Below are 21,315 nucleotides of genomic sequence, written 5' to 3' on the forward strand. Positions count from 1 at the left end.
GACTTGACTCCTTTATCAAGTCTTTTGTTCTTTCTACAATTGTTGAATTTTAATGGACTATAAAATGCTTTTTGTGGAAAATTCAAGTGGGAAATTGGAGGTCACAAGCTTTCTTTGTGTTTCATCAAATCATGGTGGTTAGCCTACTATCAAAAGTTGAAAGCAACGGTCACAAGTTTTCTGCCTCAAGGGTTAGATCAGCTGGCTTATTTGTGCTCCGTGTTCGTTACTTTTTTATGCATTCGTCTTATCATTTACGTGTTTAAGACTTAGCCATGAATTGAGAAAATGATGCTAATGAACGGTGATTAAAATTATATTAAAAATTAATGAAAAAATAATAACTGTGTTAACTATAAAAGATATATTAAAAATTTACAAAATTAAATGTTTAAAGTCATGTACATAAATTATTATAACTTTATTTTTATATAAAACCAGTGTTGTACTTGAATTATCTTTTGTCAACAATTTTGCTTAATTTTAGCTAAAAATATATAGCAAAATTTGATTTAACAAAAAAAGCAATAACTATAGAAAAAAAATAAAGATAAAGAGTATTTAACTTTTTTCTAAAGTTGATGTAATTTTATTTTTTTTCTAAACTTTTCATTTTTTATTTCATTTTTTCCTGTTTTCTAAAACCTAAAGAGTTAATTAGCTGGCCGTGAGACTTGCTCCATAGACTTGGTTGACTTAAAGTTCTTGTCAAGTTCTTTTTATATTCTTTCTACACTTGTCGAATTTATACGTATGATTGCTTTTGAGGAAAATTCAAGCTGGAATTTTAAATTGGAGGCCTTTGAAGAAAATTCCTAGCACTTGATGTGGTGGAAAATATTTTTCTTTAACTTTATATATTCGGTGTTGGTAGCAAGGATCGATATGCAACCATGAGAGCGGTTACAATTTCCTTGTTTGGATTTCTTCTTGCCATCGCAGCCATCGATATTAGCTTTTGTAATGGGAATTCCAATGCGCTTTGCATTGAACGTGAGAGACAAGCCCTTTTGAAGTTCAAGCAAGACCTCATTGATCAATCAAACAGGCTATCTTCTTGGGTTGAAGGTGAGAATTGCTGTGAGTGGCTTGGTGTTTTCTGCAATAACTTGACTGGCCACGTCAAAGAGCTGCACTTGGGGCTTCTTTCAAGAAGTCCTGCTGAAGATGTGCCAGTCGTTGAAAGGGATGCTCATGAGGATAAGCCAATTGCTCTGTGGGATGCTTATTTTCGGTCAGCTGAATGGGATGCTTACTTTCGCTCAAAGCTAGGGGGCAGAGTAAATCCTTCTTTGATCGAGTTGAAATGTCTCAATTTCCTAGACTTAAGCAATAACGACTTTGGAGGTCTGGCAATTCCCGAATTCATTGGTTCGATGAAGAGTTTGACATATCTTAACCTTTCTCGGGCAAATTTTCGAGGAACAATTCCCCATATGCTTGGAAATCTCTCAAATTTGCATTGCCTTGATCTTGGATACAATTCCCTATTTGAAGCTAAAACTCTTCAATGGGTTTCTGGTCTTTCTTCTCTGCAGTATCTTGATTTGAGTTCTGCAGATCTTGGTAAAGCAACTGATTGGCTGCAGGCAACACACAAACTTCCTTCTTTGGTAGAGTTACACTTGTCAGGCTGCAATCTAAATAATGATTCATCTCCAATCAGTGTTAATTACAAATCTCTTGCTGTTCTTGATCTTTCCACAAATACATTGTCTTCGGTGCCTACATGGATATTCAGTCTTCGTAGTCTTGTGTCCATTGATCTTAGCTCCAATGAAGTTGAAGGTGTGATTCCCAATGGTTTTCAAAATATGTCTTCTCTCAAATTTCTTGATCTTAGTAGGAATTCATTCTCTTCTTCATCGACACTCAGCTGGTTGTCTAATTTCAACCAACTTCAATTCCTTGGTCTTAGCAGTGTCGGCCTGCAAGGTAATTTTTCATGTGCCATTAGAAACTTAAGCTCTCTTACTCATCTTGATGTTTCACATAACCAGCTTGAAATTATAGAACCCAAATGTTTGGAGAGTCTTTGTAATCTGAGAGAGATGGATTTGTCAAATAACGGAATTGATCATAAGGTATCAGAAATCATAGAGAGTTTGTCTAGATGTAGTTTGGATCGATTAGAGTCATTAAATATTGAATCTAACAAACTTTCTGGCCATTTACCTGATCAACTCAGCCAATTTAAAAATCTGGCATACCTTTCCCTTTCTGAAAACTCCATTTCTGGTCCCATTCCATTCTCAATAGGGAAGTTGTCATCATTGAAAGTTCTTGATGTTTCATACAATCAATTAACCGGACCTCTTCCGGTAGGGGAGCTATCATCTTTGAAGTTGCTTGATGTTTCAAACAATCAATTGAATGCAACTCTTCCTCAAAGTTTAGGACAACTTGGGAATTTGGAACATTTAGACGTTAGCAATAATATGTTGGAAGGAAATATATCAGAAATGCACTTCTCTAATCTCACAAGATTGAGAATTTTCAGGGCATCTAACAACATGTTAACGTTTAAACCAAATCCAAGTTGGATTCCTCCTTTCCACTGTGAAAATATTGAATTAGGTAACTGTCATCTTGGTCCGAAATTTCCTCAGTGGCTACAATTCCAAAAGAACTTGTTTCATTTAGATATCTCCCATGCTGAAATTCCAGGTGTCATTCCCACTTGGTTTTGGAACCTTTCGACTCAATTTGAATATCTAAATCTTTCCAACAACCAACTAGTGGGGAAGATTTCATATTTTCCTAGGAGTTTGGTTGTTGACTTGAGTTCCAACCTATTCACAGGTCCATTGCTACAGGCACCCTCAGATTTGATGTTTTTATTTTTGTCTAAGAATCTATTTTCAGGAACACTTTCCAATTTTCTTTGCAATTCCTCAACTAAATTGGAACCTTTGACCATTCTTGACATTGAATCAAATCTTCTATCTGGTGAAATTCCAAATTGTTGGGAAAATTGGCAATTTTTGAAAGTCTTAAATTTGGGAAACAACAATCTAACTGGGAAAATTCCTAGATCCTTGGGATTTTTGCGCCGTGTTCTGTCATAAAACCTTCGTAACAATAACCTACTTGGAGAAGTACCATCTACACTGCAGAATTTGGTTGACATGCTTATTCTTGATCTTAGTGAAAATCAATTGACGGGAAGTATTCCAGCATGGATTGGAGACAACCTCTTAAACCTTGTGGTTCTAAACCTCCGTTCAAATAAATTCCAAGCCTATATTCCTGATCAAATTTGTGCTCATAATTCTCTTCAGTTCTTGGATCTTGGTTATAACAACATTTCAGGAGCAATTCCAAAATGTTTTAGTAACCTAAGTGCCATGGCCATAAAACCCCTCAAGATACACGTGGGAAACAGTACCTGGTCATTCGAGTCTAATAACCTGTTTCTTTTGGGTGCATTATTGGTGATGAAAGGAAGAGAGGATGATTACAGTACCATACTAGGACTTGTTGTCGGCATAGACCTTTCAGTTAACAGTCTCAGAGGAGAGATCCCCGAAGAACTTGGTAATCTCATAGGACTGCGGTCATTAAATTTGTCAGGGAATCTCCTAACAGGAAAGATACCAGAGAACATTGGCAATATGGAGGTGTTGGAATCTCTTGACTTATCGATGAACCAACTCCATGGTGAAATCCCTTCAAGTTTCTCCAATTTGAATTTCTTGAATCACTTGAACTTGTCCTACAACAACTTGACAGGACAAATCCCATCAGGCACCCAGCTGCAAAGCTTTGACAGGTTTTCGTACATTGGCAATCATCTTTGTGGACCTCCAGTCACTAAAAATTGCAGCAGAAATGGCGAAACACCTGATGTTACAAATGGAGGTAGGAGTGGAGGAAAGAAAAGGTCTAATGTGAATTGGCTTTATGTAAGCGTAGTACTTGGATTTGTGATGGGGTTTTGGGGGGTAGTGGCTCCCCTGGTTTTCGTCAGGTCTTGGAGGTTTGCTTATTATTAAAAAGTGGAGCAAATTGGTGATAAGCTATATGTGTTTTGGGCTACTATTGGTATGTAATTATTTGTAATTGAAGCTCATTTCGGTGTGTTTGGTAATGTAATAACTTGATTTGCAAGCTTTTTATTTAATCCATGTATTCGGTTTATGGATGTAGTATTCCATGTTATAATTTATTGAAATGAAATAAAATTGTGTGTGTTAATGTATTTGATTCGTAGACCTATGTTCAAGTTTTTATGCAATATGGCTTGAAGGTAAAATTTTTTTATAAATCCTCTAATTTGAAATATTTCTTATACTAGTCTTCGTTATGATTTTGATTTGTTGTTCAAAAGTAAAATTTCAAAAACTACAATTTTTTATAAATCCAAAGGAAGTGAAAGCTTTTATTGCAATTATATAGAAATTGGAGAATGTCGGTTTACGAGAAAAAATATATATATAAAAGCTGGCCGAATCTGATCAACCTGATTTTGTCAATTCACTTCACATTACTAACCCATGAATGAATCAAGCAAAATAGTCTTTTTTATCCAAATTTATGTAATTTTGAAAAATTTTAATCGAAATAATAATAAATAAAGAAATATAAAAAGAAAAAAAATTCAAAAAATTAAAAATCAAACGTAAGTCATCATAAAAAAATATAGTTGTATTTTTCTTTTTCTTTTTTCTACAAGTTTTAAAATGTTTATAATTTAAACTAAATTGGAAAAACGTCATAGATTTGAACAAATAATTTATAAATTTGAAAATAAAAAATAAAAGTTCATGTCATAGCAAAAGAGCCAACAACAAAAGCGTAACATGTGAGTTAAAATTATTATTATTTTTTAATTTTGATATATTTATAAGATTCAACAAGTGAGTTAAAATTATTATTATTTTTTTATTAAAAATAATTATAAATATATTAAAAACAATGAAAAGTAACTTACCTAAAATAGTGGGATGAAATTCTAGTAATGGATAAAAACATTTAAAATAATGACCAATGTATGTATTAACAATTAGTATAACATCTTATTTTCTATTCAAAAAATTAGTATAACATCAATTATGCTAGTTTAAGAAACTCATTTACGATAAATTTTGACATAATTAATAAAAGAAGGATTATATGAAATAATTATTCAATGAAAAAATATATTTTTTTGTTTTATTAAAATCACACCATAAAATAATATTTTTAAAAATATATTGATTATTTATTCTATATTATACATTATTATTAGATAGGTAAATTTTTATTTCATCAGCATTCACTTATTAGTGATACTTGAAAAATTAAAATTAACCCCTTTCAATAATATGATTATATCATATAATTTAAATGAAAAGTGTATATATATATATATATATATAAAGTAATCTTTTTATAAATTCAAAGTCTAGTCTAATTGATTTATATAAATATTTTAAAAAGTACTTTAGATTAGATTAAAATTTAAATTTATGCATCTATAATTCTTTTTTTAATTCTCAAATTATAATCTTTCTTGCATAAAAAATAAAATTATGACAAACTTTAACTATAACCCGACTATATTAATCAAATCATGTTCATCAATATAAGGTAATTAACATTGTAATTGATCACTCTAAGCATAATGATTTACAATTTTAATTAGCTAAAAATATGAGTTATAGGTAGGACATAAAAGCGAAACATCACGGGTGATGTAAGAGAATTTTGACTTGACCTGGCCGTCATGCCCCGACGAGTATTCCTTTTGACTCACCTGTCGATTCTGCGACCAAATAATGATGTTGGACGCTAATAACATCTTCATACAATTTTACTCTCTTTCCATCGTTTCTTTAATTTGTTCCTTCTTCTTTTTTTTTTACATTTTTAAAATAAATATTTGAATAATGTAGCCTTTCCCTCCCTAGCTTGTAATTACTATATATATATATATATATATATATATATATATATCACTAAGCTTCAAATTTCATTTCCCATGACCAAAACCAAAAAGCAAAATCAAAGTGAATTAATTAAAAGATCGAAGAAGAATAATCGTTTCCATTATAAGAATTACTTGATTTTCATGCATGGACTCTTCATTTTTTCATTACCCAAATCTCCAATTGTCTCTTGAATCCTCTTCTTGCTATATTTCTCAAAAAAATTCTCACCAGAATCATTCAATTATCTCCATAACCAAACCCTTCCTTTCAATGGAAATGACTCCCAAGAAATGTTCCTTTGGGAGTCCTAAATCAAGCATAGGAAAACACTTTTGATACCACATCCGTAATAGTTTTAGAAAGGATCATTAAGTGAAGTTGAATGCAAATGAAGATGAGACAGGAAAGGAGGTTTCGTATAGAGGAGTTAGGAAGAGGCCATGGGGAAAATATGCAGTTGAGATAAGGGATTCCATAAGGAATGGTGTTAGACTTTGGCCTGGAACCTTGGATATAGATGAGGCTACAGCTAGCGTATGATCAAGCTACACTCGCAATGCGAGGTCCGATGGTGATAATCAATTTTCCAATGGATACAGTTTATGATTCACTTCAAGAAATGAACTATGGATTTGAAGAAAGTTGTTCACCTACTTTGACAATTGAGAAAAGGTACTCCATGAAGAGCAAAAGATCAGGGAACATGAAGATCAAGAAAGAAGGAAATGGGGATGGAAATTATCCTGGTGTTTAAGGATTTAGGAGCTGATTATTTGGAGGAGCTTCTAAGTAAATCTGAGAGTGCAACTCCTTATTGGTGAATATTTGAGTCAAACACCAACATTTTTTCTTCCCTTTTTTGTTTCTTCTCCCTTTTCAATTGAGATAGTGGAGGAGGACCAAATTTTTTGTTGGATATTGTCTGTGAATTTGTAAATCTTTGAGATGATGTACAATCAAAGTTTAGTGCTATGTATAATTTTCGCCAACAATTATATTACATACTAGTTGAACATTTCTACAAATTTTCGTTCTTCTATATATACATACATATATATATGATAACAATTTCTAGTTATTTTGAATTCATGAAGAGTTATCATCTATATTAATCATATATTAGCAGTAGTTTTATTTTCTTTTTTGCTTAAAAGAACACTTGAAAATAAAGGTCGTTGCGCCAATTTGTATTCTCATTTCTTTTTTTCTTGGTATAAAAGAAAATATGTTTTCTAATTTATAAGATTTCTGTCCATATCTCACCATATCCTTATCAGTAAAGCCATTCTATTTTCTTTTCAATTGAGGTTTTTTATTTTCTTTTCGGGAAAGAAGAATATTAACCACTTTTTCCTTGAGCAATATGTGCAATTGCCAAGGCAATTTGGACACAATTTTGAATTAGATGAAGCTCTAATTGAACTATAACCAATTTGGCTGAAGGCTAACCGAATCACTATCATAATTTATAACTAAAACTGTTTTTAATGTGGAAAAGAAATCAATCCCCCTAAATCCAAGCCCATGGATGTGTTGTTACCATCATGAGCTTTTCGATATATAAATTAATCAAAATTGACCAATCATATTATGGATTTAAATACAGAATTAAACTAGGATCATACTTAATTAATATCATACTACATGTTCGAATATGATACCACTATAATTATTTGTAATTTGACATTAATTGACCTAAATCTGGATTACTTGACTGTGTTAGCCCACAATATAATTGCAAATACTCTGCACTGGGGACAAGGGTTTCGGAATGTCTGGGAAGCCATTGCACCATAAAGGATCAGCATTTCACCGAATCATCCCGAGCTTCATGTGTCAAGGTGGAGATTTCACAAGGGGGAATGGCACTGGTGGAGAATCAATCTATGGCATGAAATTTGCAGATGAGAATTTCAAGCTCAAACATATCGGACCTCGTTGCTTGTCAAAGGCCAATGCTGGACCAAACACCAATGGTTCCCAATTCTTTATATGCACTGAGAAGACTCCATGGCTTGATGGAAAGCATGTTGTGTTTGGTAAAGAAGTGGATGGATAAGCGTTGTCAAGGAGATGGAAAAAGCTGGCTCAGAAAGTGGGAGGACTTTGCAACCAGTTGTGATCGAAGACCGTGGTCAACCAAAAGAAAATTGATGGAAAAGCTGGGAATGATGAAGTAATGTATTTTTTTTATGTTTCTACATGGCAATTTGGACTCTATCCACTTTGTTAGTCACTGATAATGTACGTTTCAATAGAAATTTGAGACACTCCTGAAGGAAAAATTGCTTCAGTGTCATGTTTTATCATATTATACATTTTGGTTAGGAGAGGAACTGATCAATTTCATTTATATTATAGTTGGATCACAATTTTATTTTCAACACATGATACTTTAACTATGCTTGATCACAATTAACAGAACATATACGAGGACACTTAGTCATGGGTCAAGGGAACGGAATTGGGCAGGCAATGGAGATGGGGGTGCCTAAAAGGTTAGTAAAGTTGTTGCTGCAGAGGTTTGGGGGGTTGCTGGGGACTAGAATAGCTGAGTTGGGTTTTAGAAGGTGAGAAAGGGAGGTGAAGGGAAAAAACAGATGGGTTTTGGTTCAAAAATGAAGAAAAGAAAGGATTTTGGCAATTGGTGATGGGTTTAAGAGAGGATGATGGGAGCATGGTGAGGAAAAATAGAGGTAGAAGATATTTGCAGGAAGGAGGGAGAAGGGGAAGACTCTATTTTGTTTAGGCCTGTCAAGATTCTAATAATTCCCCGTTTGCTTGGTGGCATAAGGCAAAACTCAACTAGCCCAGCACTTTTATATTTAATATATATATATGTATATATCACCCAGAGTTTTTAAATTATACAAACTGAATTTATATAACATTTAATATGAAATAATAAAAACATAATTACTTAAATTAATATCGTTCAATTATGTCAATTTGTATATAAAAATTAAAAAAAAAACTCATCAAAATAATAAAAAATTATTATATTTTTTATCACGTCTATTGTAAATTCAATCAATCAAAATATAATACGTCATTAAGTAAATTCTCTTCTTATAGTTTGAAGAGAAAATTTTTTCCATGGCTTATGTGAGGGGCTAGTTCAATTGCTTGTTGGTTATATAAAGAAAAAGTTTGGTGATACTATATGAATTATACCAAGTACAATCAAATCAACATATTTAATTTAATTAATTTATACAGTCACCTATAAGAGGTGACATTCAATTTAAGATTCAAATCCTAATATCTATAATTAGGACTTATGAAAATCATACTAATATTTTGTGATTAAAATTGTATTAAAAATTAATGGATAAAAAAATAATTGTGGTAACTATGACAGATAAACTAAAATTTCAATTTGCAAAATTAAACGTTTTACATTCATAGAATTTTATATAACTTCATTTTTAAATAAAATCTTATTTTATATTTGAATTAATAATCTTTTTTCAACAATTTTTTAATTTTAGGCGTTTAAACATATATAGCAAAATTTGATATGGCAAAAATGAAAAAAGAAAATAACTATAGCAAAAAATAACAAGAAAAACGAATCTTAGCTTCTCTAAATTTTTTGTAATTATATTTTTTTCTAATTTTTCATTATTTAATTTTTTTTCTCTTTTCAAAGACCTAAAGAGTTAATTACCTGGCCGTGAGACTTACTTCATAGATTTGGTGGACTTGACTTACTTGTCATGTCTTTTTGGTTCTTCTGTCTACAATTGTCGAATTTCAATGGACCATAAAAATGCTTTTTTGGAAAATTCAAACTGAAAATTGGAGGTCACAAATTTTCTTTGTATTTCAACAAATCATTGTGGTTAGCTTACTAAGAAAAGGTGGAAAGCATTGGTTACAAGCTTTCTTTCTTGCAAAGTGGGCTTCGTGTTTGTCACTTTTCAATGCACTTATCATTATCATTTACGTATTTAAGACTTAGTCATGAATTGAGAAAATAATACAAAAGAACGGTAACTAAAATTATATTGAAAATTAATAAAAAAATATACTAATTGCGTTAACTGTGAATAATATATTAAAAATTTGCAAAATTAAATGTTTGAAATCACATTAATATATATGAAGTATTATAGCATCATTTTTATATAAAACCAGTGTTGTATTTGAATTAATATTCTTTTTCAATAATTTACTTAATTTTAGTCAAACAAATATAGTAAAAAAAAAATAAAATAACTATAACAAAAAATAATAAACAAAAAGGAATCTTTTAACTTCTCTAAAATGTATAAATCTCACATTCGACATTATAACAAGTAACAAATTCATACTGAGTCTCATCTACTTCAAGCTTCAAATGTTTCCAATCAAAAACTTCCCTTATATTTTCAAACCCACCTAAACTACGAAAGATATACGAAATTTTAATTTGCAAATTAAACGTTTTTCTTTCATAGATTTTTATACAACTTCATTTTTATATAAAATCACGTTTTATATTTGAATTAATATTCTTTTTTCATCAATTTTCTTAATTTTAGGCTCCAACAATATACAAAAAAAAATAAATAAAATAACTATAACTAAAAAAATAATAATAAGGAAAAAGAGTCTTAGTTTCTCTATATTTTTTGTAATTTTTTTGTAATTTTTTTTCTTTTCTAAGACCTAAAGTGTTAATTACCGGGCCATGGGACTTACTCCACAGACTTGGTGGATTTGACTCCTTTGTCAAGTTTTTTGTTCTTCTTTCTACAATTATCGAATTTCAATGAATCACAAAATGCTATTTGTGGAAAATTCAGGTTGGAAATTGGAGGTCACAAGCTTGCTTTGTATTTCATCAAATCATGGTGGTTAGCATACTATGAAAAGTTGGAAAGCATAGGTCACAAGCTTTCTTCCTTACGGGGTAGATCAATTGGCATGTTTATGCGCCGTGTTTGTTACTTTTCAATATATTTATCATTATTATTTACGTGCTTAAGACTTAGTCACGAATTGAGAAAATGATGCTAGTGAACGGTGATTAAAATTTATTAAAAGTTAGTGAAAAAATAATAATTATGTTAACTACGAAAGATATATTAAAATTTTGCAAAATTAAACGTTTGAAATCACGTACATAAAGTATTATAACTTCATTTTTATATAAAACTAGTGTTGTATTTGAATTAATATTCTTTTTCAACAATTTGCTTAATTTTAGCCAAACATATATAGCAAAATTTGATTTAAAACTATAGCAAAGAATAATAAGAAAAAAGAGTCTTAACTTCTCTAAATTTTATGTAAATTTTTTTATGAATTTTTTAGGGATAAGGTTTAAAAAAAATCTTAGACAAAAATTTAACAATCATTTAAGTTCCTAATATTTAATTGCAATTAATCAAGCTCTAAATCTTCTATTTCAAATCAAGTAAACCTTTACATATATTTTTTCACTCAATTAAACTTTTATACATCTGTTTTCATTCAATTAAGCTCTTTATTGGACGAAAACAATTAACTGGCTTTTCTCTAACAAGGGCTTAATTGATAAAAAAAATGTTGAATTTTAGTTCATGGGGTTTTTTTTTTTCACCCATTTACCTTTCTTTTATGATATATTTGATTACCTTATTATACTTGCATCACAATTTTATTTTCAACACATGATACTTTTGTTATTCATGACCACAATTAGCAAAACATAGGACTCTTATTCACGGGTCAAAGGAATGGAATTGGGCAGGCAATGAGATGGGGGTGGCCTAAAAGTTTAGTAAAGTTGTTGCTGTAGAGGTTGGGGTTGCTGGGGATTGGAATAGCTTAGATGGGTTTTAGGAGGATTTTAGAAGGTGGGAAAAGGGGGTGAAAGGAAAAAAGAGATAGGTTTTGGTTCAAAAATGAAGAAAAGAAAGGATTTTGGCAATTGGTGATGGGTTTGAGAGAGGTTGATGAGAGCATGGTGAGGAAAAATAGAGTTAGAAGATACTTGTAGGGAGGAGGGAGAAGGGGAAGGCTTTATTTTGTTCATTAGCAGCAGCAGGGTTGTTTAGGCATGTCAAGATTTTAATACCCCATTTGCTTAGTGCCATAAGGCAAAAAAAACTAGCCCAACACTTTTATATTTAAGTGTATATCATTTAAATTATACAACTTGAGTTTATGTATCATTTAATACGAAATAATAAAATTATAATTACTTAAATTAATATCATTCAATTATTTAAAAAAATTATTACATTTTTTATTACAGCAATTGTAGATTCAATCAATCAAAATACAACACATCATTAAAATTTGTAAATTTTCTCCTTATAATTTCAAAAGAATTTTTTTCCATGACTTATATGAGGGGTTAGTTCCATTGCTTGTTGGATATTAAAAAAAAAAAAAGCTTGGTGATACTATAGAAATCATACTAAGTACAATCAAACCTGAAATCTTGTTTTAAAATTTTAAAATTTCACTTAATTGATTCATACAAATATTTTTTAAATATGATATTCAATAAATTTAAAATTTAAATCTCAATATTTATAATTATGAATTGTAAAAATTATACTAATATTTGGTGATTAAAGTTGTATTAAAAGGTAATGGATAAAAAATAATTGTGTTAACTATGAAAGATAAACTGTAAGCGTTTTATTTTCATAGATTTTTATATAAAACTACTTTTTATATTTGAATTAATATTCTTTTTTTGATAAATTTCTTAATTTTAGGCGCCACACATATATTAAAACTTGATTTAACAAAAAAAAAAAGTAACTATAGCAAAAAAATAATAAGGAAAAAGAGTGTTAGCTTCTCTAAATTTTTTGTAATTTTATTGTTTCTCTAAATTTTCATTTTTATTTATATTTTTTCTCTTTTCTAAGACTTAAAGAGTTAATTATTTGACCGTGGGACTTACTTCATAGACAATGCGGACTTGAACTACTTGTCAAGTCTTTTTTGTTCTAGAAATGGACCATAAAAAAATTCAAGTTGGAAATTGGTTTTTCTGGAAAATTTTAACTCCATAGACTTGGTTGACTTGACTTACTTGTCAAGTCTTTTTTGTTCTTCTTTCTACAATTGTCGAATTTCAATGGACCATAAAATGCTTGTTTGGAAAATTCAAGCTGAAAATTGGAGGTCACAATTTTTCTTTGTATTTCAACAAATCATTGTGGTTAGCTTAAGAAAGGTGGAAAGCATTGGTTACAAGCTTTCTTTCTTGCAAAGTAGGCTTCGTGTTTGTTACTTTTCAATGCACTTATCATTATCATTTGCGTATTTAAGACTTGGTCATGAATTGAGAAAATAATACAAATGAATGGAGACTAAAATTATATTGAAAATCAATGAAAAAAAATTAATTAAGTTAAATGTGAATGATATATTAAAATTTTGCAAAATTAAATGTTTGAAATCACATTAATATATATAAAGTATTATACCATCATTTTTATATAAAACCAGTGTTGTATTTGAGTTAATATTCTTTTTCAATAATTTACTTAATTTTAATCAAACAAATATAGTAAAATTTGATTTAACAAAAAAAAAAAGAAAATAACTATAACAAAAAATAATAAGCAAAAAGGAATCTCTTAAATAATAATCATTTAAGTCTCTGATATTTTATTGCAATCAATCAAGCTCTAAATCTTTTATTTCAAATCAATTGAACCTTTGAATAAATATTTTCACTCAATTAAACTCTTATACATCTATTTTCATTCAATTACGCTCTTTATTGGATGAAAACAATTAATCATTTTTTCTTTAACAAGGGCTTAATTGATAACAAAAATGTTCAATTTTAGTTCATGGGTTTTATTTTTTTACCCCCATACCTTTCTTTTATGATATATTTGATTACCTTATTATGCTTGGGTCACAATTTTATTTCCAACACATGATACTTTTATTATTCATGACCACAATTAACAATACATAGGACTCTTATTCATGGGTCAAAGGAATGGAATTGGGCAGGCAATGGAGATGGGGGTGGCCTAAAAGGTTAGTAAAGTTGTTGCTGTAGAGGTTGGGGTTGCTGGGTATTGGAATAGCTTATATGGGTTTTAGGAGGGTTTTAGAAGGTGGGAAAGGGGGCTGAAAGGAAAAAAGAGATAGGTTTTGGTTCAAACACGAAGAAAAGAAAGGATTTTGGCAATTGGTGATGGGTTTGAGAGAGGTTGATGAGAGAATGGTGAGGAAAAATAGAGATAGAAGATATTTATAGGGAGGAGGCAGCAGGGGAAGACTTTGTTTTGTATATTAGCAGCAGCAGGGTTGTTTGGGCCTGTAAAGATTCTAATACCCCATTTGCTTGGAGGTAGAAGGCAAAACAAAACTAGCCCAACACTTTTATATTTAAATTATACAACTAGAGTTTATATAAAATTTAATACGAAATAATAAAATTATAATTACTTAAGTTAATATCGTTCAATTATTCAAAAAAATTATTACATTTTTTATTACATCAGTTGTAGATTCAATCAATCAAAATACAATATTTCATTAAAATTTATAAATTCCCTCCTTATACTTTTAAAAGAACTTTTTTTCCATGGCTTATATGAGGGGTTAGTTCCATTGCTTGTTGGATATATAAAAAAAAGAAGTTAGGTGATACTATATGACTTATACTAAATACAATCAAATCACGCATTGAAATCTTGTTTTAAAAATTTTAAATTTAACTTAATTAATTCATACAAATATTTTTAAAATATGATATTTAGTAAATTTAAAATTCAAAATTTAGCATCTGTAATTATGAATTGTGAAAATTATACTAATATTTGGTGATTAAAGTTGTATTGAAAGTTAACGGATAAAAAATAATTATGTTAACTATGAAAGATTGTAGACATCGATTTTGTTCGGGTCTACTGTTTTTATTTCACTATAATATTAATAATAACGATAATAATAATAATAATAATTTAATATAAAATAAAATAATTATAAAAAAACAAAAAATAGAAAAACAGAAGGTAGGGTGGCTGGTGCTGCTGCCGCCCCCCGACCAGCCACCCTACAGCCTTCTAACTAGCCCTTTATCTACCCACTCTCACTAGCCTACAGCCACCCAGATCTCCCCTAATTGAAGCTCTTTAAAATCCCCATCGATTTTCCCCTTCAACTGGCTGGAAGGCTCTCTAAAGAAAAAAAGAATACTCGTTCAACCTACTTTCTGAAAAACCCTCAAGCTCAGTCGAATCGCACGCCGAACCGACCCCTTTTCGGTCCAGCCAAACCGGTCGTTGACTGGACCATTAACCAATCCAGTTCAGGTAAAAAAAAAATTTTTTTTTGAATTTTTGAATTTTTTTTATATTATTATTTTTGTTATTTTAAGTATATTTTTATATTTATACATGATAAATTTCTAAATTTGTTAGAATAATTGTTTAAATAATAATAATAAAATTGAAAACAAATAATAATTAAAAATATATATTAAAAATGCTCAAAAAAATCTACTATTATTATTATTTTCCCTGCCTAGATGTTGGAGGGAATAAAAAATATTTTTCTAAAAAAATAATTCCGTCTAGATATTGGAAAATTATTATGAATAAATTTTCATAAAAAAAAACACATAAGAAATTTTTAATTAGTTTTCAAAAATTATAAAAAATTGAACCTGCTCCGAAAGTTCGCCTAGATGATGAGGATTTTTAGAGATGTTCGCGTTTTACTTAAACCTTAAACACTAATTTTTAATTTTCAAAATCCTAAGTTTTTAAAACCCCTAAAAATCCAAAATCTCTTAAATCCAAACCCCCTAAAAATCCAAAATCTCTTAAATCCAAACCCTCTAAAATCTTTTAAATCCAAACCCCTAAAATTCGAAACCCATAAAATCCAAATCCCAAAATCCAAAATCCCTAAAATCCAAACCCTTAAATCAAAACCCCAAACCCTAAAATCTCCAAACCCTAAAATCTCCAAACTCTAAAATCAAAACCCTAAACCTTCTATATCCTAAAATTCAAGCTTTAAAACCCTCTAAACCTTAAAACCAAACCTTCAAGACCTCTACTCAAGCCTTTACTCAAAACCTCTTAAAAGTCCTAAGGACGCGTGTGAAAATTCTATTTGAAGCAATTTGTTCCCGAATGCCGCCTAGATGATGGGGTATTTAGAAAATTTTATTTCATTAAGTGTTTTCACACAATTTCGTAATTCACATTAATAATAGAATTAATAAACAAAAAGTATAATAAAAAATTGAGATCTTAAATATAAACAGTCGCACCTAAGCTCTGCCTAGATATTGGAGAGTCGGGGTGGTCTCATTATACTTAAGAATCCAACTCTTAAATTGCATTTCATTTTACATAACATTCATTTGCATACATACGTTAGCATGTTATTATCAATAATTATTTGCACTATTCTGTCTTTAATTTTTATTTACTACTTGGTTATAAAATATTTTATAATAAAAGAAAAAGAATAATACTTTTAAAAAAGAATTGTGATATTACAAAATAAAATAGAAATAACATTCCAAAAGAAATAATTCTTGATACTCTGTCTAGATGTTGGAGAGTCACCGATAATTTTCTATAAAGAAGTGTTATTTCATTTTAAGGATTGTTGTGTTAAATCTTAAGCGAAAAGAGTTATTTCAAATTCTGCCTAGATGTTGGAGAATTTTAAGATAATTCTTTAACTTAAAGATTTTCTCAATATTTCTAAATAAAAATTTTAGCAAAAATATTTTTTAAAACGAAGGAAATTAGTATTAAATTTTAAATTAAAATCATTTTTATCCAACACCGAAAATAGCGCATAGTTGAATGGTACCAATTTATGGGCGTTGTGGGGGTGCTAATCCTTCCCCGCGCGTAACCGACTCTCGAACCCAACCCGGTTTTTCGTAAACTGAAATCTATCTTGTTGATAAACTTTAAACCCGTTTTTATAGTTTTATTAAAAAGATAAACTTTTGGATGACCAATCACACCCTAACAAAGATTGGTGGCAACTCTATTTTATTTTCTCGATTTTAAAACTCATCTTACGTCTAATAGTGCCAAAACCGTTATGACAAAAATAAACTGAAATTTTAATTTGCAAAATTAAGCATTTTACTCTCATAGACTTTTATATAAAACCACTTTTTAAATTTGAATTAATATTCTTGTTTCGACAAATTTCTTAATTTTAGGCGCCATACATATATTAAAAAAAAGTAAGTAACTATAGCAAAAAAAAAAAAAAGAAAAGAAAAAAGAGTCTTAGCTTCTCTAGATTTTTTGTAGTTTTTTTTTTTCTCTACATTTTCATTTTTATTTATATTTTTTCTCTTTTTTAAGACTTAAAGAGTTAATTGTTTGGCCGTGGAACTTACTTCATAGATTTGGTGGACTTGACTTACTTTTCAAGTCTTTTTTGTTCTTCTTTCTAGAATTGTAGAATTTAAATGGACCATAAATGCTTTCCGTGGAAAATTCAAGTTGGAAATTGGATTTTCTGGAAATTTTTAACTCCATATACTTGGTTGACTTGACTTGACTTGACCTCCTTTTCAAGTTCTTTTGATGTTCTTTCTACACGTCGAATTTCATTCATACATATGAATCCTTTCTGTGGAAAATTTTCAAGTTGGAAATTTAAATTGGAGTCTTCGAAGAAATTTCCTAATGCTTGATGTGGTAGAAAACATTTTTCTTTAACTTTATATATTAGGTGTTGGTAGCAATGATCAGTACGCAACCATGAAAGCAGTTACAATTTCCTTGTTTGGGTTTCTTCTTGTCATCGCAGCCGCTATTATTAGCTTTTGTGATGGGAATTCCAATGTGCTTTGCATTGGAAGTGAGGGGCAAGCCCTTTTGACGTTCAAGCAAGACCTCATTGATCGATCAAACAAGCTATCTTCTTGGGTTGAAGGTGATGATTGCTGTAAATGGCATGGTGTTTTCTGCAATAGCCTGACTGGCCATGTTAAAGAGCTGCATTTGGGGCTTCTTTCAACTAGTCCTGATGCTTATGCACCGGTTGCTGAATGGGATGCTTACTTTCGATCAAAGTTAGGAGGCAAAATAAATCCATCTTTGGTCGATTTGAAACATCTCAGTTTCCTAGACTTAAGTAATAATGAATTTGGAGGCCTGGCAATTCCCCAATTCATTGGTTCGATGAAGAGTTTGACGTATCTTAACCTCTCTTGGGCAAATTTCCAAGGAGCAATTCCCCATAATCTTGGAAATCTCTCAAAACTGCATTATCTTGATCTTGGACACAATTCCTTATTTGAAGCTAAAACTCTTCAATGGGTTTCTGGTCTTTCATCTCTGCAGTATCTTGGTTTGAGCCTTGCAAATCTTAGTAAAGCAACTGATTGGCTGCAGGCAACACACAATCTTCCTTCTTTGGTGGAGTTACACTTGTCAGGATGCTCTCTAAATAATGGTCCATCTCCAATCAGTGTTAATTGCACATCTCTTGCTGTTCTTGATCTTTCTCAAAACCTGTTGTCTTCGGTGACATGGATATTCAGTCTTCGTAGTCTTGTGTCCATTGATCTTAGCTCTAGTGGAGTTGAAGGTATGATTCCCAGTGGCTTTCAAAACATGTCTTCTCTCAAATTTCTTGATCTTAGTTGGAATTCATTCTCTTCATCATCGACACTCAACTGGTTGTCTGATTTAAACCAACTTCAATTCCTTAGTCTTAACAGTGTCGGCCTGCAAGGTAATTTTTCAAGTGCCATTGGAAACTTAAGCTCTCTTACTCATCTTGATTTTTCAAATAACCAGCTTGAGATTGAACCCAAATATTTGGAAAGTTTTTGCAATATGAGGGAGATGGATTTGTCAAATAATACAATTAATCATGAGGTCTCAGAAATCATAGAGAGTTTGTCTAGATGTAGTTTGGATCGATTAGAGTCATTAAATATTGCATCTAACAAACTTTCTGGCAATTTGCCTGATCAACTTGGCCAATTTAAAAATTTGGCATACCTTTCCCTTTACCGAAACTCCATTTCTGGTCCCATTCCATTCTCGATAGGGAAGTTGTCATCATTGAAATTTCTTGATGTTTCATACAACAGATTGAATGGAACTCTTCCTCAAATTTTAGGACAACTTGGGAATTTGGAAGATTTAGACGTTAGCAATAATATGTTGGAAGGAAATATCTCAGAAACGCATTTTTCTAATCTCACGATATTGAGATATTTTTGGGCATCTAACAACATGTTAACGTTTATACCAAACCCAAGTTGGATTCCCCCTTTTCACTGTGAAAGTATTGGATTAGGTAACTGGCGTCTTGGTCTGCAATTTCCTCAGTGGCTACAATTCCAAGGGAACATGGATAATTTAGATATCTCCCATGCTGGAATTTCAGGTGTCATTCCCATTTGGTTTTGGAACCTTTCGACTTTTTTTGAATATCTAAACCTTTCCCATAACCAACTAGTCGGGGAGTTTTCATATTTACCAATAAGTTGGACGGCTGACTTGAGTTCCAACCTATTCACAGGTCCATTGCCACAGGCAATATTCTCAGATTTTGGGCATTTATTTTTGTCCAAGAACTTTTTTTCAGGATCACTTTCTAATTTTCTTTGTAATTCCTCAAATAAACTGGAAGTTTTGAACATTCTTCACGTTGAATCAAATCTTTTGTCAGGTGAAATTCCAGACTGTTGGGAAAATATGCCAATGTTGGAAGTCCTAAATTTAGGAAACAACAATCTAACTGGGAAAATTCCTAGATCCTTGGGATCTGTGCGTCTTATTAAGTCATTAAGCTTTCGTAACAATAACCTGTTTGGAGAAGTACCATCCATATTGCAGCATTTAGTTAATATGCTTGTTCTTGATCTTAGTGAAAATCAATTGATGGGAAGTATTCCAGCATGGATTGGAGACAAGCTCTCAAACCTTGTGATTCTAAACCTCCGTTCAAATAACTTTCAAGACTATATTCCTGATCAGATTTGTGCTCTTAATTCTCTTCATGTCTTGGATCTTGGTTATAACAACATTTCAGGAGCTATTCCAAAATGTTTTAGTAACCTAAGTGCCATGGCCACAAACCTCAACCCACACGTGGCTAATTGGTTCTCGAGATTCTACCCTGACAACTCGTTTTATTTTGGTGCATTATTGGTGATGAAAGGAAGAGTGGATGAATACAGCACCACACTCGGACTTGTTACCGGCATAGACCTTTCAGTTAACAGTCTCACAGGAGAGATCCCCAAAGAACTTGGTTATCTCATGGGACTGCTGTCATTAAATTTGTCAGGGAATCTCCTAACTGGAAAGATACCAGGGACCATTGGTAATATGGAGATGTTGGAATCTCTTGACTTGTCGATGAACCGACTCCATGGTGAAATCCCTTCAAGTTTTTCCAATTTGAATTTCTTGAATCACTTCAACTTGTCCTACAACAACTTGACAGGACAAATCCCATCAAGCACCCAACTCCAAAGCTTTGACAAGTCTTCTTACATTGGCAATCATCTTTGCGGACTTCCAATCACTAAAAATTGCAACAAAAAAGGCGAAGCACCTGATGGTACAAATGGAGGTAGTAGTGGAGGAAAGAAAACATCAGAGGTGAATTGGCTTTATGAAAGCATAGTGCTTGGATTTGCGATGGGGTTTTGGGGAGTAGTGGCTCCCTTGGTTTTAATCAGGTCTTGGAGGTTTGCTTATTATAAAAAATTGGAGCAAATTGGTGACAAGCTATGCATGTTTTGGGCTACTATTGGTATGTAATTATTTGTAATGGCAGCTCATGTCGGTGTGTTTGGTAATGTAATAATTTGATTTGCATGCTCTTGACTTTATCCATGTATTCTGATTTGGAAGTGGTATTTCATGTTATAATTTATTAAAATGAAATAAAATTATGTGTGTTAATGTATTAGACTCATAAATATGTGTTGGAGTTTTATTCAATATGAGTTGGGTGCTTTTTTTTATAAATCCCCTAATTTCTTATATGGAAATTAGAGAGTGTCGTATTTTCCTTTCTCTTTTTCTAAAAGTTTTAAAAATGTTTATAATTTAAACTAAATTGAAAAAACATCATAGATTTGATCAAATCATTTATAAATTTAAAAATAAAAAATAAAAGTTCACATCATCGCACAAGAAAAGCCAACAACAAAAACGTATTCATAATATATTAATTATTTTTAGTTTTGATATATTTATAAGATTCAAATGTTCATAATTTAAAATAAATTGAAAAAAGGTCATAGATTTGATCAAATAGTTTATAAATTTAAAATTAAAAAATGAAAGTTCACTTCATAGAAAATAGATTACACTTTCAGCCTCCTCTGACACCACTTCTTTCATCACCTAAGCTGATCCCAAAGGAGGATGGTGGCGGCGGTGATGGTGGCAGTTGTAGTAGCCATATCTTTGGAATTGGTGCAGTT

The 21,315-nt window shown here is 31.0% G+C and overlaps 1 protein-coding gene and 3 pseudogenes across 1 annotated transcript; all 4 read left to right on the forward strand.

Annotated features, from left to right (window-relative positions):
- Positions 1-583: 583 nt before the first annotated feature.
- LOC149515542 (receptor-like protein EIX2) lies at positions 584-4,052 on the forward strand (annotated as a pseudogene).
- A 1,914-nt stretch (positions 4,053-5,966) lies between these two features.
- LOC149515543 (ethylene-response factor C3 pseudogene) lies at positions 5,967-6,995 on the forward strand (annotated as a pseudogene).
- A 652-nt stretch (positions 6,996-7,647) lies between these two features.
- Positions 7,648-8,066, forward strand: LOC111286952 (peptidyl-prolyl cis-trans isomerase 1-like; annotated as a pseudogene).
- Positions 8,067-17,617: 9,551 nt separating this feature from the next.
- On the forward strand, positions 17,618-20,889 carry LOC111286951 (receptor-like protein EIX2). Its single transcript, XM_089768953.1, has one exon. The coding sequence runs from the start codon at positions 17,618-17,620 to the stop codon at positions 20,642-20,644; it is 3,027 nt and encodes a 1,008-aa protein (XP_089625079.1). The 3' UTR covers positions 20,645-20,889.
- The last annotated feature ends 426 nt before the right edge of the window (positions 20,890-21,315 follow it).

Source organism: Durio zibethinus, chromosome 12 (assembly GCF_047325235.1).
Source record: "Durio zibethinus cultivar Kanyao isolate XHJ-2024 chromosome 12, ASM4732523v1, whole genome shotgun sequence".
NCBI lineage: Eukaryota > Viridiplantae > Streptophyta > Magnoliopsida > Malvales > Malvaceae > Durio > Durio zibethinus.